The sequence below is a fragment of the Hemibagrus wyckioides genome, linkage group LG20, assembly GCF_019097595.1.
Source record: "Hemibagrus wyckioides isolate EC202008001 linkage group LG20, SWU_Hwy_1.0, whole genome shotgun sequence".
NCBI classification, from domain to species: Eukaryota; Metazoa; Chordata; class Actinopteri; order Siluriformes; family Bagridae; genus Hemibagrus; species Hemibagrus wyckioides.
In genome coordinates this window covers 11,343,934-11,364,115 of record NC_080729.1, presented here as the reverse complement: position 1 = coordinate 11,364,115, position 20,182 = coordinate 11,343,934, and the positions used below count along the sequence as shown (strand labels likewise).

Genomic DNA, 20,182 nt, shown 5'->3' with positions numbered 1-20,182 from the left:
GGAGCATTACATAATTCATTGCCTTAACTGGCATCTGCTTAGCTAATCCTCCTGTTAAGCTTTCTCATATTAATGTTTAATTTATAACCCATGACAGTAACAAAATGCTTTGCAGTAATTAGCTCACACAGCTAAGACACAGCAGGGCTGAGAACGTGTTGATGGGAAACAGTTTCCTCGGTCACATTTAACTCCATTTAGAAAACCCAGTAAAAGAAAAATCCTGCATTAGGAACAAAAGCTTTACTCGAACGGTCCTTTTGTGAAGAACGAGATTAAGGGTGGAAAAAGCATACGATTCTCTTTGTTTTCAGACATCTAAATGACCTGTTACAAAGAACCTGATGCAAACACTTTCACAGCATCTACTCAATGTTTTTGGTTCCTTTTATTGCTTCCTGTTTTGAAAATGCCATACTACAGTAGCAGGTTGTTAGGGATTAATCAGCCTCTGAGTACTGTTTTCAATCTGAAAATGTGCTGACAAGCAATTGTAAACCATTAGACATGTAAAAGTGTTAATGAAAAGTGTTAGTGATCTGTTCGTTTTGAAGATGCGTGCAGCGGTTATTGATGCTAGGCTGGGATGTTACACCGAGTCTCTGGACACTTCTGATGCAATATATAAAGCATTTTTTTCAGGCTGGGGCACACGGAATAAATCGAGACATATGGTGAGCACAGCTTCGATACTATCCAATTTGAAAATATAACCACAGAAATATGTGGATAGAATATATCAAGATTGAAAAAAAATAACTATTATGCCTGCTGTAGCCTCGGATTCTTCACCTCAACCTGGTCTACTATAGCCTAGGTGCATTTCTGCTCACCATGCTGCTAAAGAGGGGTTATTTGACTTACTATAGCCTTTAGACACTTTGCTGTGGACTCACTCACTTCTGCACAATGCATGTTTTTTGCGTTTTGCACGATTGCTAATCATCTGCATTACCACTGCAATTCTACAGACTGTTGTACATGACCTAATTTGTAGTGAAAAATTAAAATCTAAAAATGCGATAGTTTTCTGTTCGAGGTGATTTGAGGTCCATTTGAATTGTATGCAGCATTCAGATATGGAGCGCCTGTTGTGTAATAGTTGGGAACTGCTACAATACCTTTGTTCTCTTGAAAAAGAGAGAAAGAAAGTGAAGTATTATAATGATTGAAATGCTGATGGCTGAAGTAGCATTATGTGGATGTTTCTGTAGGACAGAAAGCCGGAAACACTACAGTGATGACTCAATGCTTCCACCCAGGGCCACATAAAAGTTATGAATCATGGGTGTTGTAGTCTGTGGGCAAAGTCAATATAGAAATAACCTCTCTGAGGGTCAAGCTTTTTACACTCCTACTGATGATGCTCTGTATACATCGAAATATTGATTCAGATCTACATGGATGTATTGCATTCATTCAGGATTTAAGACCAAATAGGATTAGCACACGTTATCAACATTGAAGATTTTTTTTAAATATACTTTACAGCCAGGAATATCAACGCAGCAGACAGCAAATAAAAGCTTGTAACAGAATAATTTTACATTCAGTTATATGCAGATTCTTGTGTTAAGCATTTTAAGGTACAGAGGAAATAACTGTACAGTGCATCACTGTAGACTAATCTATCACCTGCTCTCTTTTGTATCTTATGACCTTTTAAACTGTTTCTTCTATTTTGTCTGTTATTAACCATCACTTACTGGAATTTCTCATCTTTGTCCCCATCTCTTTTTCAGGAACATGGGTGACATTTGGGGGTCAGATTTCCGATGAGGTGGGCACGCCTAAGAAACACGCATACACAAGTAGTAACATTTCATTCGAAATAAAAGATTCATCTCTCAGACAAACAGAGCTTATCCGCAGTGCCAGAAGCCACCAGGCTCTATAGTAACACCACATATGAATCATTCTGTGGTGCTCTCTTACTAACAATAGCTATATTCTGCGTGGGTTCTTGCTGTCTCTGACATTCACTGGGGCATAGACACAGCCCCATTAGTCAATCATCCATCATAAAGGCTTCTGCAGAAAACTCACTGTCCCCAGAAGCGGGCTTTCTGTTGTCCAATCGCATCAGCGTGACTATCTAATCAAATTAAGGTTAAGAGTGGAACATTCCCCCTTTTGTTGCCCTGTAGTAAGCTGTCTAATTTAATAATATCTATAATTGCCGCTGTTGCCTTTATGGTCAAATCTACACACCACCCTACGGTCACTGTCACTCAGAATAATAACACACATCATGCACACCATCAGAGAGAGAGAAAGAGAGAGAGAGAGAGAGAGAGAGAGAGAGAGAGAGAGAGAGAGAGAATTTGCACATTTGTGGCAATACTGTATTAGACATATGTAATAACACAAAACAAACAATCTGAATTGAGAAAGCAAAATAGAGAGAATTATATACTTGTCTTGTTTTACTCTTTGCTACTCGCACAAAACATGCCAAATGTGCAGATGTGTTATTATTAGCTCTGACAGATGTGCCTAATTTATGTTGCATTACATAATAATGCATTTCTGAACAAACTGCTATTTTCAGCTATTTTAATGAAGACAAAAAAAAAAATACACTGCTGTATATTAGCTCACCACTCCTGAACTGAACTGATTATGGAAACATGTATAAATATATAACATTATCTGAAGCAGCAATTATATATATATTATATATATATATATATATATATATATATATATAGATATATATATAGATATATATATATATATATATATATAGATAGATATATATATATATGTTTGTATAACTGTCTGGGTGTGTTTGTGTGTAGGTTGCGGAGCAGCTAATGACTATAGCCTATGAGAACGGGGTTAACCTCTTCGACACAGCTGAGGTTTACTCAGCCGGGAAGTGAGTATCATGTCTGTTTGGGATAACCAGTTTTGTATAACTGCCCTTTCACTGATGTTAGAACACACAACCTGCATGTATAACTAGATCACGTATAACTGGATGTTTTTGTATTTCATACGAACAATGTCAGGAAACCTGCACTAGCCTTTAGCTTAACCTTTTCCTTTTTGATTTGACTTGACATTTTCATACTATGCCTTCAGAATCCTGCGAGACAATCCTGAGACAAGGTTTTTGTAGCACAAAACTCTAGAAAGTGCACTAAGATCAGATAGCTGCTTAAAATAGATTTGTTTCAATTAGCTGATGATCTTTTGTGAACTAGACTGACCTAATAGTTCTTGAGTGACACAAGTGGCTAAGCGTCTACCCTATCTCCACTCTCATCAGGAGATTGCTTAATGTCTGTGGCTGGAAGTCTGACAGAGGATATTTGACCTGATATTTGACATCATGTATAAAGTGACTGTTAGTTAGTTAGTGCCCTTCTCTAAGCTCATCTAGCTGCTCTATGATACTCTGACAAGATATGAAGGCTGGCTTCCCAGGTCTCATCACCCTAGATTGGCAGATGCCACACAATAGAGGAGTTATGCTAGCAAAGACTTAGCCAACTGACCTAGCCAACTCCAACTGACAGCTGAAGTGTGCACAAATAAATAAATTCAAATAAAAAAACATTTACATGAAAACTCTGACCTCTATTTGCTCCTAACTATGAAGCTAAATTTGTTAACGGCTGAAAGCAAGACTGGTGGGAAGCCAGACATGTAGCACATGTTATTTGGGCTGTTGCAAGAAATCTGATGATCTGAACACGTTGACCTCACAGCTAATGCAGCAGCATGCCTTGCACATTTCACAATGAGAGGAATGTCAAGCTTTTGGTAAAAATGTTTTCAGTACCTATAAAATATGAATTACTAGATATTAATTCTCATGGTGTTGATGGATGCACACACTTGCACACTTTAATGTGTGTTATCCTCTCCATAGAGCAGAAATAATTCTTGGAAATATCATCAAGAAGAAATGCTGGAGGTATGAAACCACTGGGGCGAATTGCACGTACATTATGTATTGCTAAAATGAAATTGCTAATCTATAGCTTGTTACACTGATGTGAACTGTTACCATGGCGATGTGAAATATTGCATATATATATTAAATGATTTGAGATGTGTCTAACTTGTATGTACTTGTTTGGCGGATGTTTTCTGTGTGTGTGTGTGTGTGTGTGTGTGTGTGTGTGTGTGTGTTTCTATTCAGGAGGTCGAGTCTAGTGATCACTACCAAACTTTACTGGGGAGGAAAGTAAGTACATTCAAAAACAGGATCTCACTTTATTGTGTTGTAGAGTTATTTCATGAAAAATTAACACATTGCAGAATCTTTATCTCATTTTTGACATGACAATTTGCTCACATACGCACATTTACATAACAAGGTGTCATTTTTTATTTAATGGACTGTAAGTGGCAGCTACATACATTTAGTCCTTCATCAGCTATTCTGATTTGATAATCATAAGAGAAAAGCATGTCACATGCTGTAAGGTGTAAAAGCACAGAGAAGACTCCCAGAAAACGTGTAGCATTAAATTTGTGACATGACATCTAGAAGCTGTGCTGTGAAAGAAAATGAGACCTGAACAATAAGAAAAAATGAATTTAACAGCATCATGATATAACAAACTTGACTGAATATGAATGGAAAGGTCATCCCAAACCTATCCTGTGTGTGTGTGTGAGAGAGAGAGAGAGAGAGAGAGAGAGACTGAATTTGTAAGGTATAGAGATGCTAATCTATATGCATTAACCACTAAACTGAAGATCAATCCCACAGATCAGAGTTAGTACCTCTTCAGTCAGAGCAGACACACTTCGAAAGACTCTAACGCTCTCTCATAATGGTGGATTAGGCTTAGAGGCTGACAAAAATTACTGACAAAAGCAAAAAAGAGAGAAAAGGTGATGCAGGGAAAGCAAGATAAAGAGTAAGGTTCAGTTAAAATTCTGACAAGAAGAAACACTGTTTGTTTCCAGATGGAAATGCATGCAGTGGTTACAGAGCTCTGATTTATCTGATGATATTTTGTTGCTCCCATTTAAGGGTCTTTATGAGGTCTTTACTCTTACTTCGATTTGAGGTATAATCCATTCGAGCAAAAATGCTTGGAAAGTCAGCCAGGTCATTTTGGAATGTTGTATAAGGTGCTGCAAATCGGTCTGGTGGTTTAAATGACATTTCACCACTTAACCAAAGGCACAAAAGGAGTTCAGACATGTCTTCAAGGTTATATCTACAGTAATTTACTATTCATTGCTTCCAATAATGTTTACATCTGGTGATGGTGAAACTCAGGAAAATGGACCTGAGTAACTATGATATTATGAAGACTTTCCACTGGATTCTGAAGCAGTGAGGATTTGCGCATTCAGCCCGAAGAGCATTAGGGAGGTCAAGTACTGATGTCGGATAAGGAGACCTGGGATACAGTCGGTGTTCCAGTTCATCCTGAAGATGTACAGTGAGCTGAGGTTTTCTCTTTACAGCTGATCCAGTGGCAGCCAAAAATATGGATTGATTTCTGATCAAATCAAATGTGGTTTTATCGTTTTAATCGATTTAATGATCTATAGATAGACATATGCAATTTTAAAGGCAGGAATTTCTTTCTGTATTGTAAAGATCTTTGACCAAAGATACAAGAGATCTTTATAATAACAGATAGGTTCATGGCAAAAGATACTAGCATAGGTTAATAGCACAGGTTCATAGCACAGGATCATAGCACAGGTTCATAGCACAGGATCATAGCACAGGATTATAGCACAGGATCATAGCACAGGTTCATAGTACAGGATCATAGCACAGGATCATAGCACAGGATCATAGCACAGGTTCATAGCACAGGATTATAGCACAGGATCATAGCACAGGTTCATAGTACAGGATCATAGAACAGGATTATAGCACAGGATCATAGTACAGGTTCATAGTACAGGATCATAGCACAGGATCATAGCATAGGATCATAGTACAGGTTTATAGTACAGGATCATAGCACAGGATCATAGCACAGGATTATAGCACAGGATCATAGCACAGGATTATAGCACACGATCATAGTACAGGTTCATAGCACAAGATCATAGCACAGGTTCATGGCATAGGATCATAGCACAGAATAATAGCACAGGATCATAACACAGGTTCATAGCAAAAGATCATAGCACAGTATCATAACACAGGTTCATAGCACAGGATCATAGTACAGGTTCATAGCACAGGTTCATAGTACAGGATCATATCACAGGATAATAGCAGCTCATAGTGTTTCATAAATACTCATTCTGATGATTATAGGTTAGAAATGATGGTAAAGCCATGAGTTTTATAGAGAACCTTCCTGAAAAGCTCCAGATAAGTCAGAGGGGAAGTAAAAAGCACCTAAAAGCACTTTTTGGCAGGTTGAATACCGTGTATTGTTACATTCATGACATAGTAGAACCTGTGTCATTTTTACAGTGCTCTAACTTGTAATTCCTACACTGAAACCTGCAGTGTTTCAAGAGCTCTGTCATAGCCTAACATAAACTGTGATATAGAGCCCATAGTGTGATTATGAAGAAATAGTAGCATGTTGTAAGTCTTTTCGATTTGCATATCTAATTATTATTAAGAGAAAAGTTGGATAATTAAAGCGTGAATACGTTTTGTGCAGTATTTTGAGTCAAATTACAGTTTCATGTTTTTTTTTTCAGCACTACCGGCACTAAATCACTGCCAACACCCTACACACGTTTAAAATTAATGACTCACCAAACAACTGCTATTTTTATATCCACACAAAAGCCAAACTAGGACGTGCTTAAAGCGTGCATCTCTTTTTCTGTTTTGTATCAGCACTCGGAGGTTGGAAGTAGGAAGTCCTGAGTCAGAAGATACTAAGTTTCTTGCCTTGAATGCAGACTGAGTGTGTTTATGAAGAGGACGAGACATAAACTGTACTGTCATTCAGGAAGAGGAAAAGCTACACATGAGCGCTAAGAGTGTGTATGTGTATGTGTTTTGTTTGTTTGGGGTTTATTTTTAATATTTTGGAAAAGAAGTTGTAGCTGTGATTCCCTTATGGTGAGTGAGCAAGTGTTACCTGTCAGCCCACATCCACGAAACAGTGAGAGACAGCAAAACTGCAGAAGTTTTATTTGGAAGAAATTTTGACACGAGAAGTGTAAAATGATGCTGAGGTCAAGAGTTGAATATCTTCTCTCTCTCTCTCTCTCTCTCTCTCTCTGTCTTTCCCCAGAGCAGAAACAGAAAGAGGTCTCTCAAGGAAGCATATTATTGAAGGTGGGCTTTTTTTTTGTCCTAATTGAGTGTTTTTTTATTGCATGGTGCTTCTTTAACATTCCTTTGCTCTTCTTCGTTTTCTTTTGTGATTGATCCGTCCATACTGCTTAATGCTGCAAGAGGTAGCTAATCCTGACATCAGACCCTCCAAAAGGAATGTCGGCACAATCCACCAGAACGAATGCTATGAGTTTCTGTACCTTGTACTCCTTCATTTGATAAAATGGAATATTTGGTCTTGCTCTCTACCAATTTTCTATGCTACCTATCATTGGCATTAGCCTTCCATGGTCTTATCTTTCTAGGATTTTTGCACTTTCTGCCCACCTACATCTACCTACGCTCAAAATGATTGACAGTAACACGAGGACACCTCGATGTGTTATTGGTTAACACATTTGCGGTCACAGAAACTGGGTTATTTCTTATCTCAGACCATCTAATTTATTAACAGCTGTTGGAATGCAACAAGAATTTAACCCTTTCTTTAAGTGTTTGAAAATTACAGTGTAGCTTTAATTACGGTGTCTTTAACAGGTCTATCATGACCACCTATCTGTGCTTGCAAAATCTCTGCTCAGAAAGCTCAGTTTTTATATTTTGTAATTTTGTGTTTTGGTTGAAAAGATAAGCTTTCATGAGCCTAAAGTGCCTACACATATACAACAGAGAAAAAGAGTCAGTGGGCGTCTGAGCTGTGGTCACTGAGGTCACCACTGACTCACGGCAGCTGATTGGCTGGATCAGACAGCAGGTCAGTTTGAACGGCTTTGGTAGTCACGAGAGTGATTATATGAGCTTCTGCTTTTGCTCAGGCACCTGAAGTGTCACAAAATTGTGATCATTTTAGACCAATTAAAAATATTCTGTAGAAAAAACAATTGCCTGCACGTCGCATCCTACTTAATAACCATTATTTGAATTATCAAGTCCTAGTGAATTAATCAGTTGTGTTTAGTATGTGGAAGTAAAAATTAAAAAACAATGCTTTCATCCTAGGAACTGCATTTAACACGTGATTTCTAGTCTCAGGGTCAATTTAGTTTGCAATCTAATCTATTTACATTTCATCAAATCATTATTTCTAAAATAAAGTTACTCACTTGATAACTATTATTGAAAATTACATCAGCTGTTTGTGAATCTAATTACTAAATATATGTTGTTTGATTTATTAGTTTTTACTGATGTCTTTCAGGGATTTCAAACACCGTTGTTTGAATGAACCTAAGACGATGCTAATGGCTGAGGTTTCTCAGTAGCTAATGATCTAATGGTAATGTAATTAGCAGATCCCATGTTATGCTTTTCTATTACTGATACCGCTTTCAATAAACTGAGGTGAAATTTAATTTTCACAGCGATGTGTGGTGTAATCTCCGAGCAATTTCATTTGGCAAGATTGATTGAGGGTTCCATAGCTTGTAAAGTGCAAATAGATTTTTACACACTACTGTAGCTCATATTGGCATTTTACCACTACTCTAATTGATTCTGTATAATAATATTTAAATAACTATTAAATAGTATGCATATAAACAGATCACATCAATTAACAGCCTGTATACTTCTATGCAAATAGAACTTTACGTAACATTGGCACACTGAGGAGCTGCTTATAATATTTGCAGACTAGATCTAATATAGTTCCACTTATTAAAGAATTCATATCCAAAATGAACACCTGAACAGTAGCCTGTCTTAAGTCCTATTCCAAAAGTATTCCCTTTACATGGGGAGAAGAGGTTTAGGATTTTAGTCCTGTCTGAATCCATCATGTCAATCACTTTTATGTACTGTGCCTCATTGGCTTTAAAATATTACTCTGCTTTTTAGGGTTATTGGATTTCTAACAGAGGCAACAAGTAGTGATAATAAAGGTCGTAACAGTTAGTGTGCATTACAGATATGAAGTTATATGGTAAGCATAGAACGTTTGGTGTGACAGCCATGTGTGTCTGTGACCTATACAGAGATCATTTATAATCACAGTAAATGTCCTTCTGCGACATTTTAACAGAGTTATATCCTTCTACTTTACATTGAATGTATTATTTTATATAATGTTGATTTATGATTAAATGAATTGTTAATATTCGCTCAGTTCTCTTTTTTGTCAGTTCCCTATTCAAACAAAAGTCAAATCTGGTGTTCCACAAGTCTCTGTTCTAGGGCCGAAGTTTTTACCCATTTCGCCACAAGAGCATTAGTAAGGTCAGGCACTGATTTGGGGCAAGGGAGTGGAGTCAGAGTCATCACAAACATGTTCAGTTCGGTTAAGGTCAGGACTGCATGTGGGCCAATCAATTTCATCCACACCAACCTTGGAAAAAACATGTCTTCATGGACCTCACTTTATGCACAGGTGCCTTGTCATGCTGGAACAGAGTATACAAAGACATCAGGTGTCCACATACTTTCAGCCAAATAGTGTATATGCTTCAGCTAAACCAGATGACACAAGATTAAAGCTAGATTAATAAAGGACAAATGTGTAAAAGGACAGAAGAAACTGACACATGCTAACTAACACCTACTTAACTCTCTCTCTCTCTCACACACACACACATACACACACAGCCGTTATGATAGCGTTAGCAAACGGGAAATCTCTTGTTTATCCCTTGCGAATGCCAGAAATAGCTGTATGTTAATAATACTTGCATGAATGAAGCCGGCAGATCCAGAACGCTCCGCCTGGCTGGAGACACACACGCTTGAAAGATGTGTTCTCTGAGATTACTGTTGCTGAGGTTGTGTGGGATTATAGAGCGTGAAGAAACGTGACAGGGTGAGAGTGACATTTGTTCATGGGATTAATTAGAGCAAACCACCTTGAGGTGACAACCATCACATGTGCACACACAGACACACACACACACACAGCTGTCTACCTAACAGCTACCTAACAACTCTGCTTGAGCCTGTCTGTTTCTCAATGGATCTCTATTGATCCCTCTCTCAGTACTCGTCATCTTTTATCATCCGTTCCTTTCACATCCCTTTGATCGTTGTTCATCCTCTCCAGAATACCTGCACATTTTTTCTAACACTGAATTCCAGTACAGGCAATAATTCATTCATTTGATGTTCATTTTTGCTGCACATTTTACCTTTTCATATATTTATATATGCTATAACTATAACTGTCTCCTATATAACTATTTCCCCATTCTCTCTTGTTCTTTAGGTCTGAGAGGGTCTTTACAGAGGCTACAGTTAGAATATGTGGACGTCGTCTTTGCCAATAGGCCTGATAACAACACTCCTATGGAGGGTAAGTGTTTCTCCCAGTGAAAATGATTATACAGGAAATTTCATCATCCATATCCAGTTTAAAGGAACTCTTTCCACATGTCAACATTGTTGTAATTAATAAATGGCGGTGGAGGACAGGCTGGTATTACACACATTAGATAATACTAATTTGCATAATGCTAATCACATTAAAGAAGCAGCTAGAACTTCCAGGTCAATTTGTCCCAGTTCTACGCTCCCAGTTATTCAAATTGTTGAACAGACTTTCCATACAGACTAACTCTATCCAAAACATGTACTTGATCAAAGTAGTGCAATTATATTATTTACTCTGCAGCAAATTTCAGCATTAGTGCTTAAGTAGTGTTAATCATACAATATAGAAAACCGAGGTCCCTTCAGACGTGAATATAGAAATGTATTCAAACCCAATATAGCATATTCTAATTAAACAGACAGAGTTGTGTTACACATTACATTCTTACTAATTACTTTTTCTTATATTCAAAACAACTAAAAGCAATTTATTCTATTATCTTGTGGATTTTATATCATTTTTTTTATTTTTTATTTTGCAACTCATATCCATATTTACTTTTTATTTACATATAAATTCATAGCAAGAATATTGTTTTATTATTATTACTTTTAATGCAACGTTTTAACTGTTTTTTTTCCTTAGATGGAATATTATAATACTTACACAATTATTTACTAACGTAAAATTAAAGAAATGTGTTATGATTTACTTAATAACCAATCTTGGTCATTAAGACACTAACATAGAAGTAATTAACACAATTTGTTAGAGGCATAAGTGTGATGTTGACATATATTTATATGCATTTATTTTAACTGATATTTCTGACACCAGCCAACTTAATCTTTCCGGGATTTACATTACTGAGGAAAGTTTTGAAGTGACTTTTTTGCAAATGATGATAATAAAAACAGTGGACTCTGCTGTATGCTCTATCATAAGTGATAATGCATGGTTTGGTCTATCCAGCATATGTATACACTGCTGTTGCTGTTAATTAATGTATAATTTTCAACAGTGATTATTGCTGTTCATCAGATACAACCAGGTTTTATATGTTTTGTTAATGATCCCTTTAGCAAAAGAGTGGGATAATATCATGCCTTGGCAATAAACTCACTTCGCATGCATTGGCGGCCAGATGGCTCCAAAGTGACATTGTGGTTGAACAAATATAATTGACCTTGCAGTGTTCCATTAAGGGGATCCTGCTGAAGGTTAGGCTCAGTATGTGCCCTTTGGTACTATTTGGACCAAATAGTCATGATTTCATCAACTGTTTATTTGCTCTGTTAACACCACTGAATGTTGCATATAATCACTTTGGCCTACAAATGGAGCCTCTTCATCTTCTGCAAAAATTAAAATGACCCCTTCCACTGACAAAAGTACAGCGTTGATCTCGGCCTTTCTGGTCAGCCATAAAATGTATCATTTCTACATGATTTTTGACATAAGTGATTAGGTCATTATTCCTTGGAACTAGTGCCAATTCAGCAGAAACTTGACAAGGATAGAAGGAATGGTGGCCATATAACAACAGTATTTATATCCAATATTATATTATACAGTCATTTGTTTGAGACAGTTGCATTATTGTATAATAGCTAGTTCTGTTTCCTTATCACCTGGGCTGAGGAGAATCACCTAAACAATAATAGCCACAATAAGTATATTCATGTTTTGTCCACTAGTGAGAGCAACAGTGGGAACCAAGGTCACTCAGACCACTTCAGCTCCACAAGCTAGAATCCGATCCTGAATTCTGTGGGAAGAGTCAGTGGTGGAGTTAAAACTGCATACAACAAATATCACAGCCAGTTGTAGGGCAGTGTGTCCTGACCTGTCAGCCTGACTGTCTTGCTCCACCAGAGAGAACCACAGTCCCCATCTGATTTAGCTAAAGATCCGTCTGTACCCTGGCAAACCTTTCCAGATTTTGGGACCAGATGCCACTATCTCTATAAACATTTTATAAAAAAGGCTGCAATATTTCTCTTGTATTGCATGTGTTTAATTTTAGGACAAATATAAATGGCCAAATTTGGCTTTGGGCTCTGAATCAATGTTTTAAATAAGAGTCCCATTTTCTGTTTTGCTTGCTGTCTTCTGCTAACCAATGCACAAGTATCACATTTGTATTGCATGTTCTGAGATAATTCAGGCTTCACTGTTCACCATGGAGGAAAACGCTGCCCTATATTTACTTTCTGACTCGCAAAGTCATGACTCTACCCCTCACCCCTTCCCCATCCCTCTCTATACTAGTCTCTTTCTCTCTCAGATGGGATTAAATGAGAACCTGTGGGGAATAGACAGTATATTTTTAGGCTGATCTGCGTCGCAGTGAGAGAGAGAGAGAGAGAGAGAGAGAGAGAGTGCTGCAGGATGACTGAAATAACCGCAGTCTCTCACCAGTGGCTCATTTCAGCCTTGCACAAAGAGAGTGAGGAGAATCCATCTGGATGGCTATGTGTGTCATATGTGAGAGAGACAGCAGGTGGACAGAGAGAGAGAGAAAATGAGAGAGAGAGATGTGTGACAGAGAACCAGGCGAGAGAGTCTGTGCTGGACTCTGACCTTCACATTTGACTCCCTGCTGCTACTACACACACACACACACACACACACACATACACACACGCACACATGCTTTCATATACCAACCAAGATCTGTCCCAAATCCCACCACTCAACACTCAAGCACTCGATGAATAGCTAATATGAATCTCTTAAACTCAACCCCAACAGTGTTGAAGAGGGTTTTTTCCTACTTTCAAAGCAGCTCCTTATCAGCAAGAGAACATATTTCACTGGGGATTCACAAAGCCATGCATCATAAATACTTGTTTCAATGTCTAAAGTCCTAGGTATACTTTTAGAAAAACAACTTTTTTAATGTTTGTGAGAAGTCAGAGGTTTCGTGTGTGAATGACAGCCATAGGCTTTGCCACATGGCAGAGTTCTGCAGAGTTCTAGCTGACAAGCCGAGCAAAGCTTCCACATGACATCTGTGTTGTTTGTTTTCTCTGCAGTTATGTCATATTGTTTACCAAATCCATGTAAATGTCAGCTCCACGAGATGTATACCGAGCCCTTAAAGGTGCATTGCAGTAAAGTGAAACACTTCATTTGCCACTGGCCTCTGTCAAAGCATTACTAAAACAGGTTAGGGGTTATCTAGTGTTTATAAAAGCACATGTGCAAACACTGGCCTCAGTTATAGTGAATAATGCAATCTACATCTATGCCAGTCTTCAGACCTTTTTAATAGTGCTGCGTCATTAATTTCAACTATTCCCATGCCTCTATGTCTGTACACGGTTTTAACCTACAGATTTAGAAGATTTACTGTGCATGTGCATTCCTAAGCCAATTCTTTTTGTGCCATTTTTATATGTAAAGCTGTCAAAACTAAATGATAAGCTTCCTTAAGTCCTCTGAAAAGGATAAAAATCAGATATATTCAAAATTTTATAAATCATCAATACCAAATCCTTTGAAAATGAATGTGAAAAAAACAGTTTACCTGAAGTTACTACCTGATGGGTATCAGTATGCAGTTGACATGGAGATTGTGTACACTAGGAAGACAGTGAGAACTTTCTGTAGTTTGGATCCTTACAATTGCTTTCTTAGCAAAAACATGGGAAATATTTGCTCTTATAATGTGGATGGTGTCTGTATTGTGTATCATGAAATTAGAGCAAGAAGTTGCTCAGAACAAAGGGAAGTTTTTATAAGAGCCTGTACATGTGTGGCAACCTAGCTGATGAACTTTTTGGTGCATCACACAGCCTTCACCTGTTTAGTATACAACATGTGGCTGGTATTGACTGCTGATGTATGTTAGACTCTGATACAGTTTGGCATTGTTGTACAATAATGCTGTTGTTGTACAGTTGTTTGCTCAATAATGGATGCATGGACTGAGACCACCCACCCTCTTTTTTCCGCAACAAAGAAAGATGTCCAGGGGTGGATATACACCTATTAGGGGTGGATATTACAGAGCTTCATGAATGTACTTCTCCATAGCCTGCTGTTCAGTTAAAGTGAGTAGGTAAATACAATTTCATGGTAAGGGTTGCTTCTGGCAGTGGTGCAGTTTTAAGGGCAGTGTGATGGTCTTAGCCCACTGGTCTTAGTTTTGCTGAACAACTCACTAAGGTCCAGGTAGTCTGGAGGAATATCAAGAGGTCAGTGGTATATACCCAGGAGATCCAGGGGTCGTGCAGTTGCATACATGGAAATCGCAGAATTATAACCTGCATGGTTTTTGCTGTGACATGAAAAGAGATGTAGCTTGGAGGTGGAGTGATTGTGTGCAGTGGGTTATGGTGTTGTTGCCAGTGGATCTGCTGTCTATGGCATGGATACGGAGAAGGTGGTGTAACAGTTGAGTGGGGATGTGGAGCTTATACACAGTCTACTGGTTGATGAAATGTTCAAGCAAACCTGGAGTCAGGATCCCTGCCAAGACAGGAAAACCATCCAAGTGTTGTATTACCTTAGAGAGGTTGCTCCTTTTCTCAGAAGAAGTAGATGGGGCAGAGGTGTAGCCTGAATCAAACATTGCAGCCCACAGTAGAAACAACATCGTTCCTGATATAAGAGTGCTTTTCGCATTCACCCAGCTGCATCGGTTCAGGGGGTCTGCTTAGCCTCGTCAGTAACCCACTTGACATGGGGCAATCAGTTTAAAAGCAGGTTATCCAGAAGAACAGCAAAATCAATGAAGGAATCAGGGGTCAGCTTCTCATCTCTCCATGTCATCTCTGTAAGGATACAGAGGTTTAAGCCCTGCTGGAATGCTGCTGTCACAACCGGCTCAAGAGCTGCCAAGAGCTCAATAGCTCAAAAACTATGGACAGAAAACTCAAAAGCAAAAACCAGGAACGGAATACAGATCAAAATTAAATTACACTGAACAAACTGAGTGGTTACTGCACAATATGTGTGTGGAAATGGATTATTGTGTTCTGGTGTGATTGTGTTCTGGTGCATGTGATTACAAGTGAGGTGAGTGAGAACATGAAAGGTTGGAAGGTGTTGTAGTCCATTGTGACCACACAGTATTAGTAGGCTGCATTTTGCTCTGGGGAAAGAAGTTTTCTTTTGAAGCAGGAGTTGACCTGACAGCGTGAGGGTGATAGTTTACCTTTAAAGTTAACATGTCCAGAAATAGCACACGTTTTTACTTGTAATTATGGCTGAGTGCATTTTGAGACAGGTGATGACCTGTTTATGAGGTCAAAACCCCCAAGCCATTCAAATGCACTGCTTGTCAAATATTATTGATCGAAACTAAACCAAAGCCTGAATTCCAAATGGCTTCCTGTTGTATACGACATAGGCTGTGAAAGCCATTATTTCAGAATACTGACAGTATACTAACCATTACCCAATGGAGTGTTACGATATAGGGTATAGGGTTTAGCTAAGTTTGCTGCTTTAATATTAATTGTGCATATAGCATGAATAATAACGTTGTACCCCACTATTTATTTTTATGGCAGCATGGGAAAATCCATATGATGTTACTGTGGCTAAATGTTTCTGCCTCTAATCATACTTTGGCATTTCTTCCTTAAGAAGCCCTAAATGTATTTCACCAAAATGATGTGGAATTGTTGTCTAACTTTTTACTAACCTTGACTTTCTGCCAGCAAAGTTCACACTGTGTATGGCTGAAGTGAGTCTGCCTAAAGATGTCTATAACCTTGGGAGCTGAATGTAATGTCCTCACACAGTAAAATTAAAATTGTTCAAATTGTCAGAAAAAGGCTATTCCAGAATTATGGTATATTGTGAAGAGCTTGTGAAGATATTTATAATCAGCGCTTAGAGCCATTGCAGTATTTATGGCTCAGCCATGGCATGCAGCTGATTCTGCATTTTGGGGGTGTCAGTATTCGAATGAACACTGTCTGCAGTGTGGGGCAGAATTTTCAACCTGTATAAGGAGCAAAGTTTGACTGTTCATCTGTTCATCACATCCTGTTCATCTAACCATATTGAAATCAGCAATAATCCTTTAACATTTGAAAAGACAATGGTTTCGGCAGCCTCCTTTGAAAGGAAGGGTTTTATGACCTGACCCTAGTCACCAAGGTGATCTGTTTGAATGTGTACAACTAGGCATCTACATTGCTGCCCATGGTCATCTGGGATAAAATTTGTAGAACATCCTGGTAGGGGTCAGGATGAGGGGTGGCTGCTGCCATGTTCAGTTTGTAGTGTGCCAACAGTTCCTAGTAGCAGATCCTGAGTGACCCTCTGCTGGTGCAGTCTGGTGTCCAGCAGGTGTTTTAGTAAGGGGTCAATAATAGAGGTTGGGTCTAGAGCCATGCTCATGTCGGCATATATCCCTTTGGTTGAGGGGAAACCAGGAGAATGGAAGTGCAGAATGGCTGTAATGGGTGAAGTATGGTAGCTAATGAGGTTGATCAGGCAAAGATCTCTGTGGGTCTCTTTTATCATTTTCTTTTTGTTTCCTAAAAAAGTTTCTATTTACTTGAATTTTTGTTGGTTGCTAAATCATATTAAATTTTGAAAAAATGTATTGTTCAACTTGGTTTTTTTTTACATCCTCAAAACCTGCAATCTTAACATGGGTGTATAGATTTTTCATATCAACTGTATTTCTAACAAAGTATTTTTAATAAAATAATAAAAAGTTTCCCTATTCACTCCATTGCATGTGCAGCTCTCTCTCTCTCTCTTTCTGTCTCTCTCTCTCTCTCTCTCTCTTTCTGTCTCTCTCTCTCTCTGTCTCTCTCTCTCTCTCTCTCTCTCACTCCAGATCAACTAACAGCCAAGAGGTTTTTTGATTTTCTTTGCTCTCATAAAACTGTAGTAAGTGTCAGGGACATTTATTACCAATGACTCAGTTGTGGAGAAAAGGCAGGACAGGGTAATCATGCAGACTCAAGCATTTACTCATAATAAGTTTATAGATTTGGCATCAGTAGCACTAGCTACATTCTGGAGGCGAAGAACCAAATAAAATTACACTTTTTCCAAATTGTTCAGCGGTTACAACACTTCACATTATTAAATAATATTAAAGATTAATCCCCCAAACTGAACACATGCTGGAATAAAAAGATCATTCCATTTCATTGACAGAAACATTGATTCTGCAGTTTTCTACTGTGTTGCAAAGTGTGATCTTCAGCCATCACGTTTTCTGTTGCTTTATGAATTTAACCTGGATAATTCATTCACTAGTTTGTGTAATGTAATTTCATCTGCCAAAGTTTTACTAACTTTATTCAAGTCTTTTTTTATTATTATTATTAGCTAATATTCGCACAGGACACTTTGTCCAGACGATGTAGTATTATTTGCCCTGGCAGTAAAATTGAAACTGAATTAAGAATCAAATAAGCAGAAAGAGGCTGAAGTGAAGATATAGTTTCCGACAGCGAGAGCGTTTAGGGAGGAGAGAGAAAATAAGATTAAGAACAAATAGCACAATGCAGAGAGTGTACTGAAGATATTTACACTGATTCGCACCAGAGCCATCTTAGGAACTTCAAAGTCAAAATGATTCAGATGTGGAATAAATTATTCCCATGCTGAGATTTGACCCGTAACAGTGCTATTTCCAGGCACTAGAGGCAAAAATAATTCACAAATTATATTTCCACACTGAATACAGCTGCTTCAAGCCTTAAAACCGTACTCAGGAAGAATCACGTTGTGGTGTAATGATGAGGAAGTCACTTCGCTTCCCTTTCTTCAGACCAATATCACCCACGCACACATACACACATGCACACACAACCCTTTCAGCAATACTTTATCTCCCCCTTGCCTCCTACACACATTATTACAGAATGACAGGTCATTTCATGCACACACACTCATACACACTCACAGGGGGACTGCAGTCTCTGCATTGCAGCTCTAAAATATAAACATTGGCCCCTTGTTCTTTGGCTTTGGTTATGAGGTAATCTATTTCAGGTGCTAAATTGACCCACACAAGACAAGTCATCTATTATAAATGTTATTTGGGGATTTTAGCAGGAAGATCAAGCTGAGAATTAGATTATAGATTAGATCATAAGTATTACATTATAAGATCCCACTCGATCTGAAGTGTGCCTACACTGGGCAAACATTCATAGGCTTTCATTTCATAAGATTTCATCTTACCTTTTGCGAGCTGTATTTAGCGTATCAACATCTTTTAGTTACAAGGAATTGAATTCTCTTTAATTTAGTGCCCCATTTACATACTAATCGGAATGTGAAGCACCATTCTTATAAATCTTAGTTATGCCAGCAAAATGAATTATTTGAATGTCCTCAGCAATTTTCAATTTAATTCATAATGATAATTGAATGGTGTCTTTTCTCTCTTTCGTATATAATGTCTTATTATATAATATTTAATTGCCATCGTGCTGGTTTTTATTTTATTATCTGTAATTTCTCAAGCATGATTTTTAAACTACTGTATTTAGCTACTGCTTATGAATGTGTTTTAAAAAAAAGGCCTACAGAAAAATATATTCTGTGGAAACAAGTCTTGGTTTGCATTTGGCTCTTAAAGAAAATACACTCTGTTGCCTATAATGACATTGTTAATACTGATTGAACCTTTATTGCGGGTACCCCTTTACCTACATACACACACACACACACACACACGGCAACAGCAGTGCTGTGATTCATGTGTGAGGGTGGATTGGAAATCTCTTACTACACTCAGATTGCCTCGTCTCTTTCCTTTTATTTACAACCCAATATTGCAGTGACTCCTGAGTCACATTACATCTCTCAACATTTCTCAAACTGTTTAAAAAAAAACCTAGCCATTTTTACTCCTTGTTCCTGCTTCTGAGTGGCTTGCGGTTAGAAAGAAAGCTGCAGTGCCTGTTGCCGCAGTGCCAATTCAGATTATCGCATGCTGGTGACTCTACAGGTTTTTGATGGTGTGTGTTTTCATTCTATTTGAATAGTGGGAGCGACACTCGCTGCATCCTAAGCCTTTGTATGCTGTGGATGCAGTTCCTCACCAAAGAAAACTTGTTAAACTGAAATGCAAATAGGCAAAGAAGCAGAGCTCAAAGTGCATGCAGAACACAGTGGGGCATTTTCGGAGGGTTTGATGAAAAAAATCTATGGCATAATACCTACATGGCCAATAGCTGGATATGCAAAACTCCTCCAGCATATTCCCATTCTTCCTTTCTCCCACTTCTGCTCTCATTCCACACCTCTCTCTCCACCTCTCCGTGTGCTGATGTATTGTGCTCAGCTGACGTCCTCTCGTTACTTCCTCCTACTGTTCTCTCCCACACACACACACACACACCCCTTTTGCTAATGAATGAGTGGGAGAAGACTCTCATTTCCATTATGTGCAGCTCCAGCTTCAGCATGCCTCTTAAACAAAGCCTGCTATTTTCTCCTCGCTCATTTTCCCTCTCACCTTCTCTCACACAAGTGCACACGCTTGTTGATGATTAAATTGATAATTAAATCCTTTTCTAAAATCCTGTCTTGCTGTAGTGCACGGTGAAATTAAAAACCATGCACGGAAATCTTTCCCTCGTGGAGTGCAGTGGAAAGATGGAGCGCAAAGTCAACAAAGCACATGGCTGAGTAATAGGCAAAGCAAACTGCCT

The 20,182-nt window shown here is 38.3% G+C and overlaps 1 protein-coding gene across 1 annotated transcript in view; it reads left to right on the top strand.

Annotated features, from left to right (window-relative positions):
• The window catches only part of kcnab1b (potassium voltage-gated channel subfamily A regulatory beta subunit 1b), a 46,616-nt gene that overhangs the window by 14,123 nt on the left and 12,311 nt on the right, over positions 1-20,182 (top strand). The window contains exons 3-8 of the mRNA XM_058417867.1: positions 1,743-1,780; positions 2,802-2,881; positions 3,881-3,925; positions 4,154-4,198; positions 7,197-7,240; positions 10,431-10,517. Coding sequence (XP_058273850.1) covers positions 1,743-1,780; positions 2,802-2,881; positions 3,881-3,925; positions 4,154-4,198; positions 7,197-7,240; positions 10,431-10,517 — 339 coding nt within the window. The remainder of the gene's footprint in view (positions 1-1,742; positions 1,781-2,801; positions 2,882-3,880; positions 3,926-4,153; positions 4,199-7,196; positions 7,241-10,430; positions 10,518-20,182) is intronic.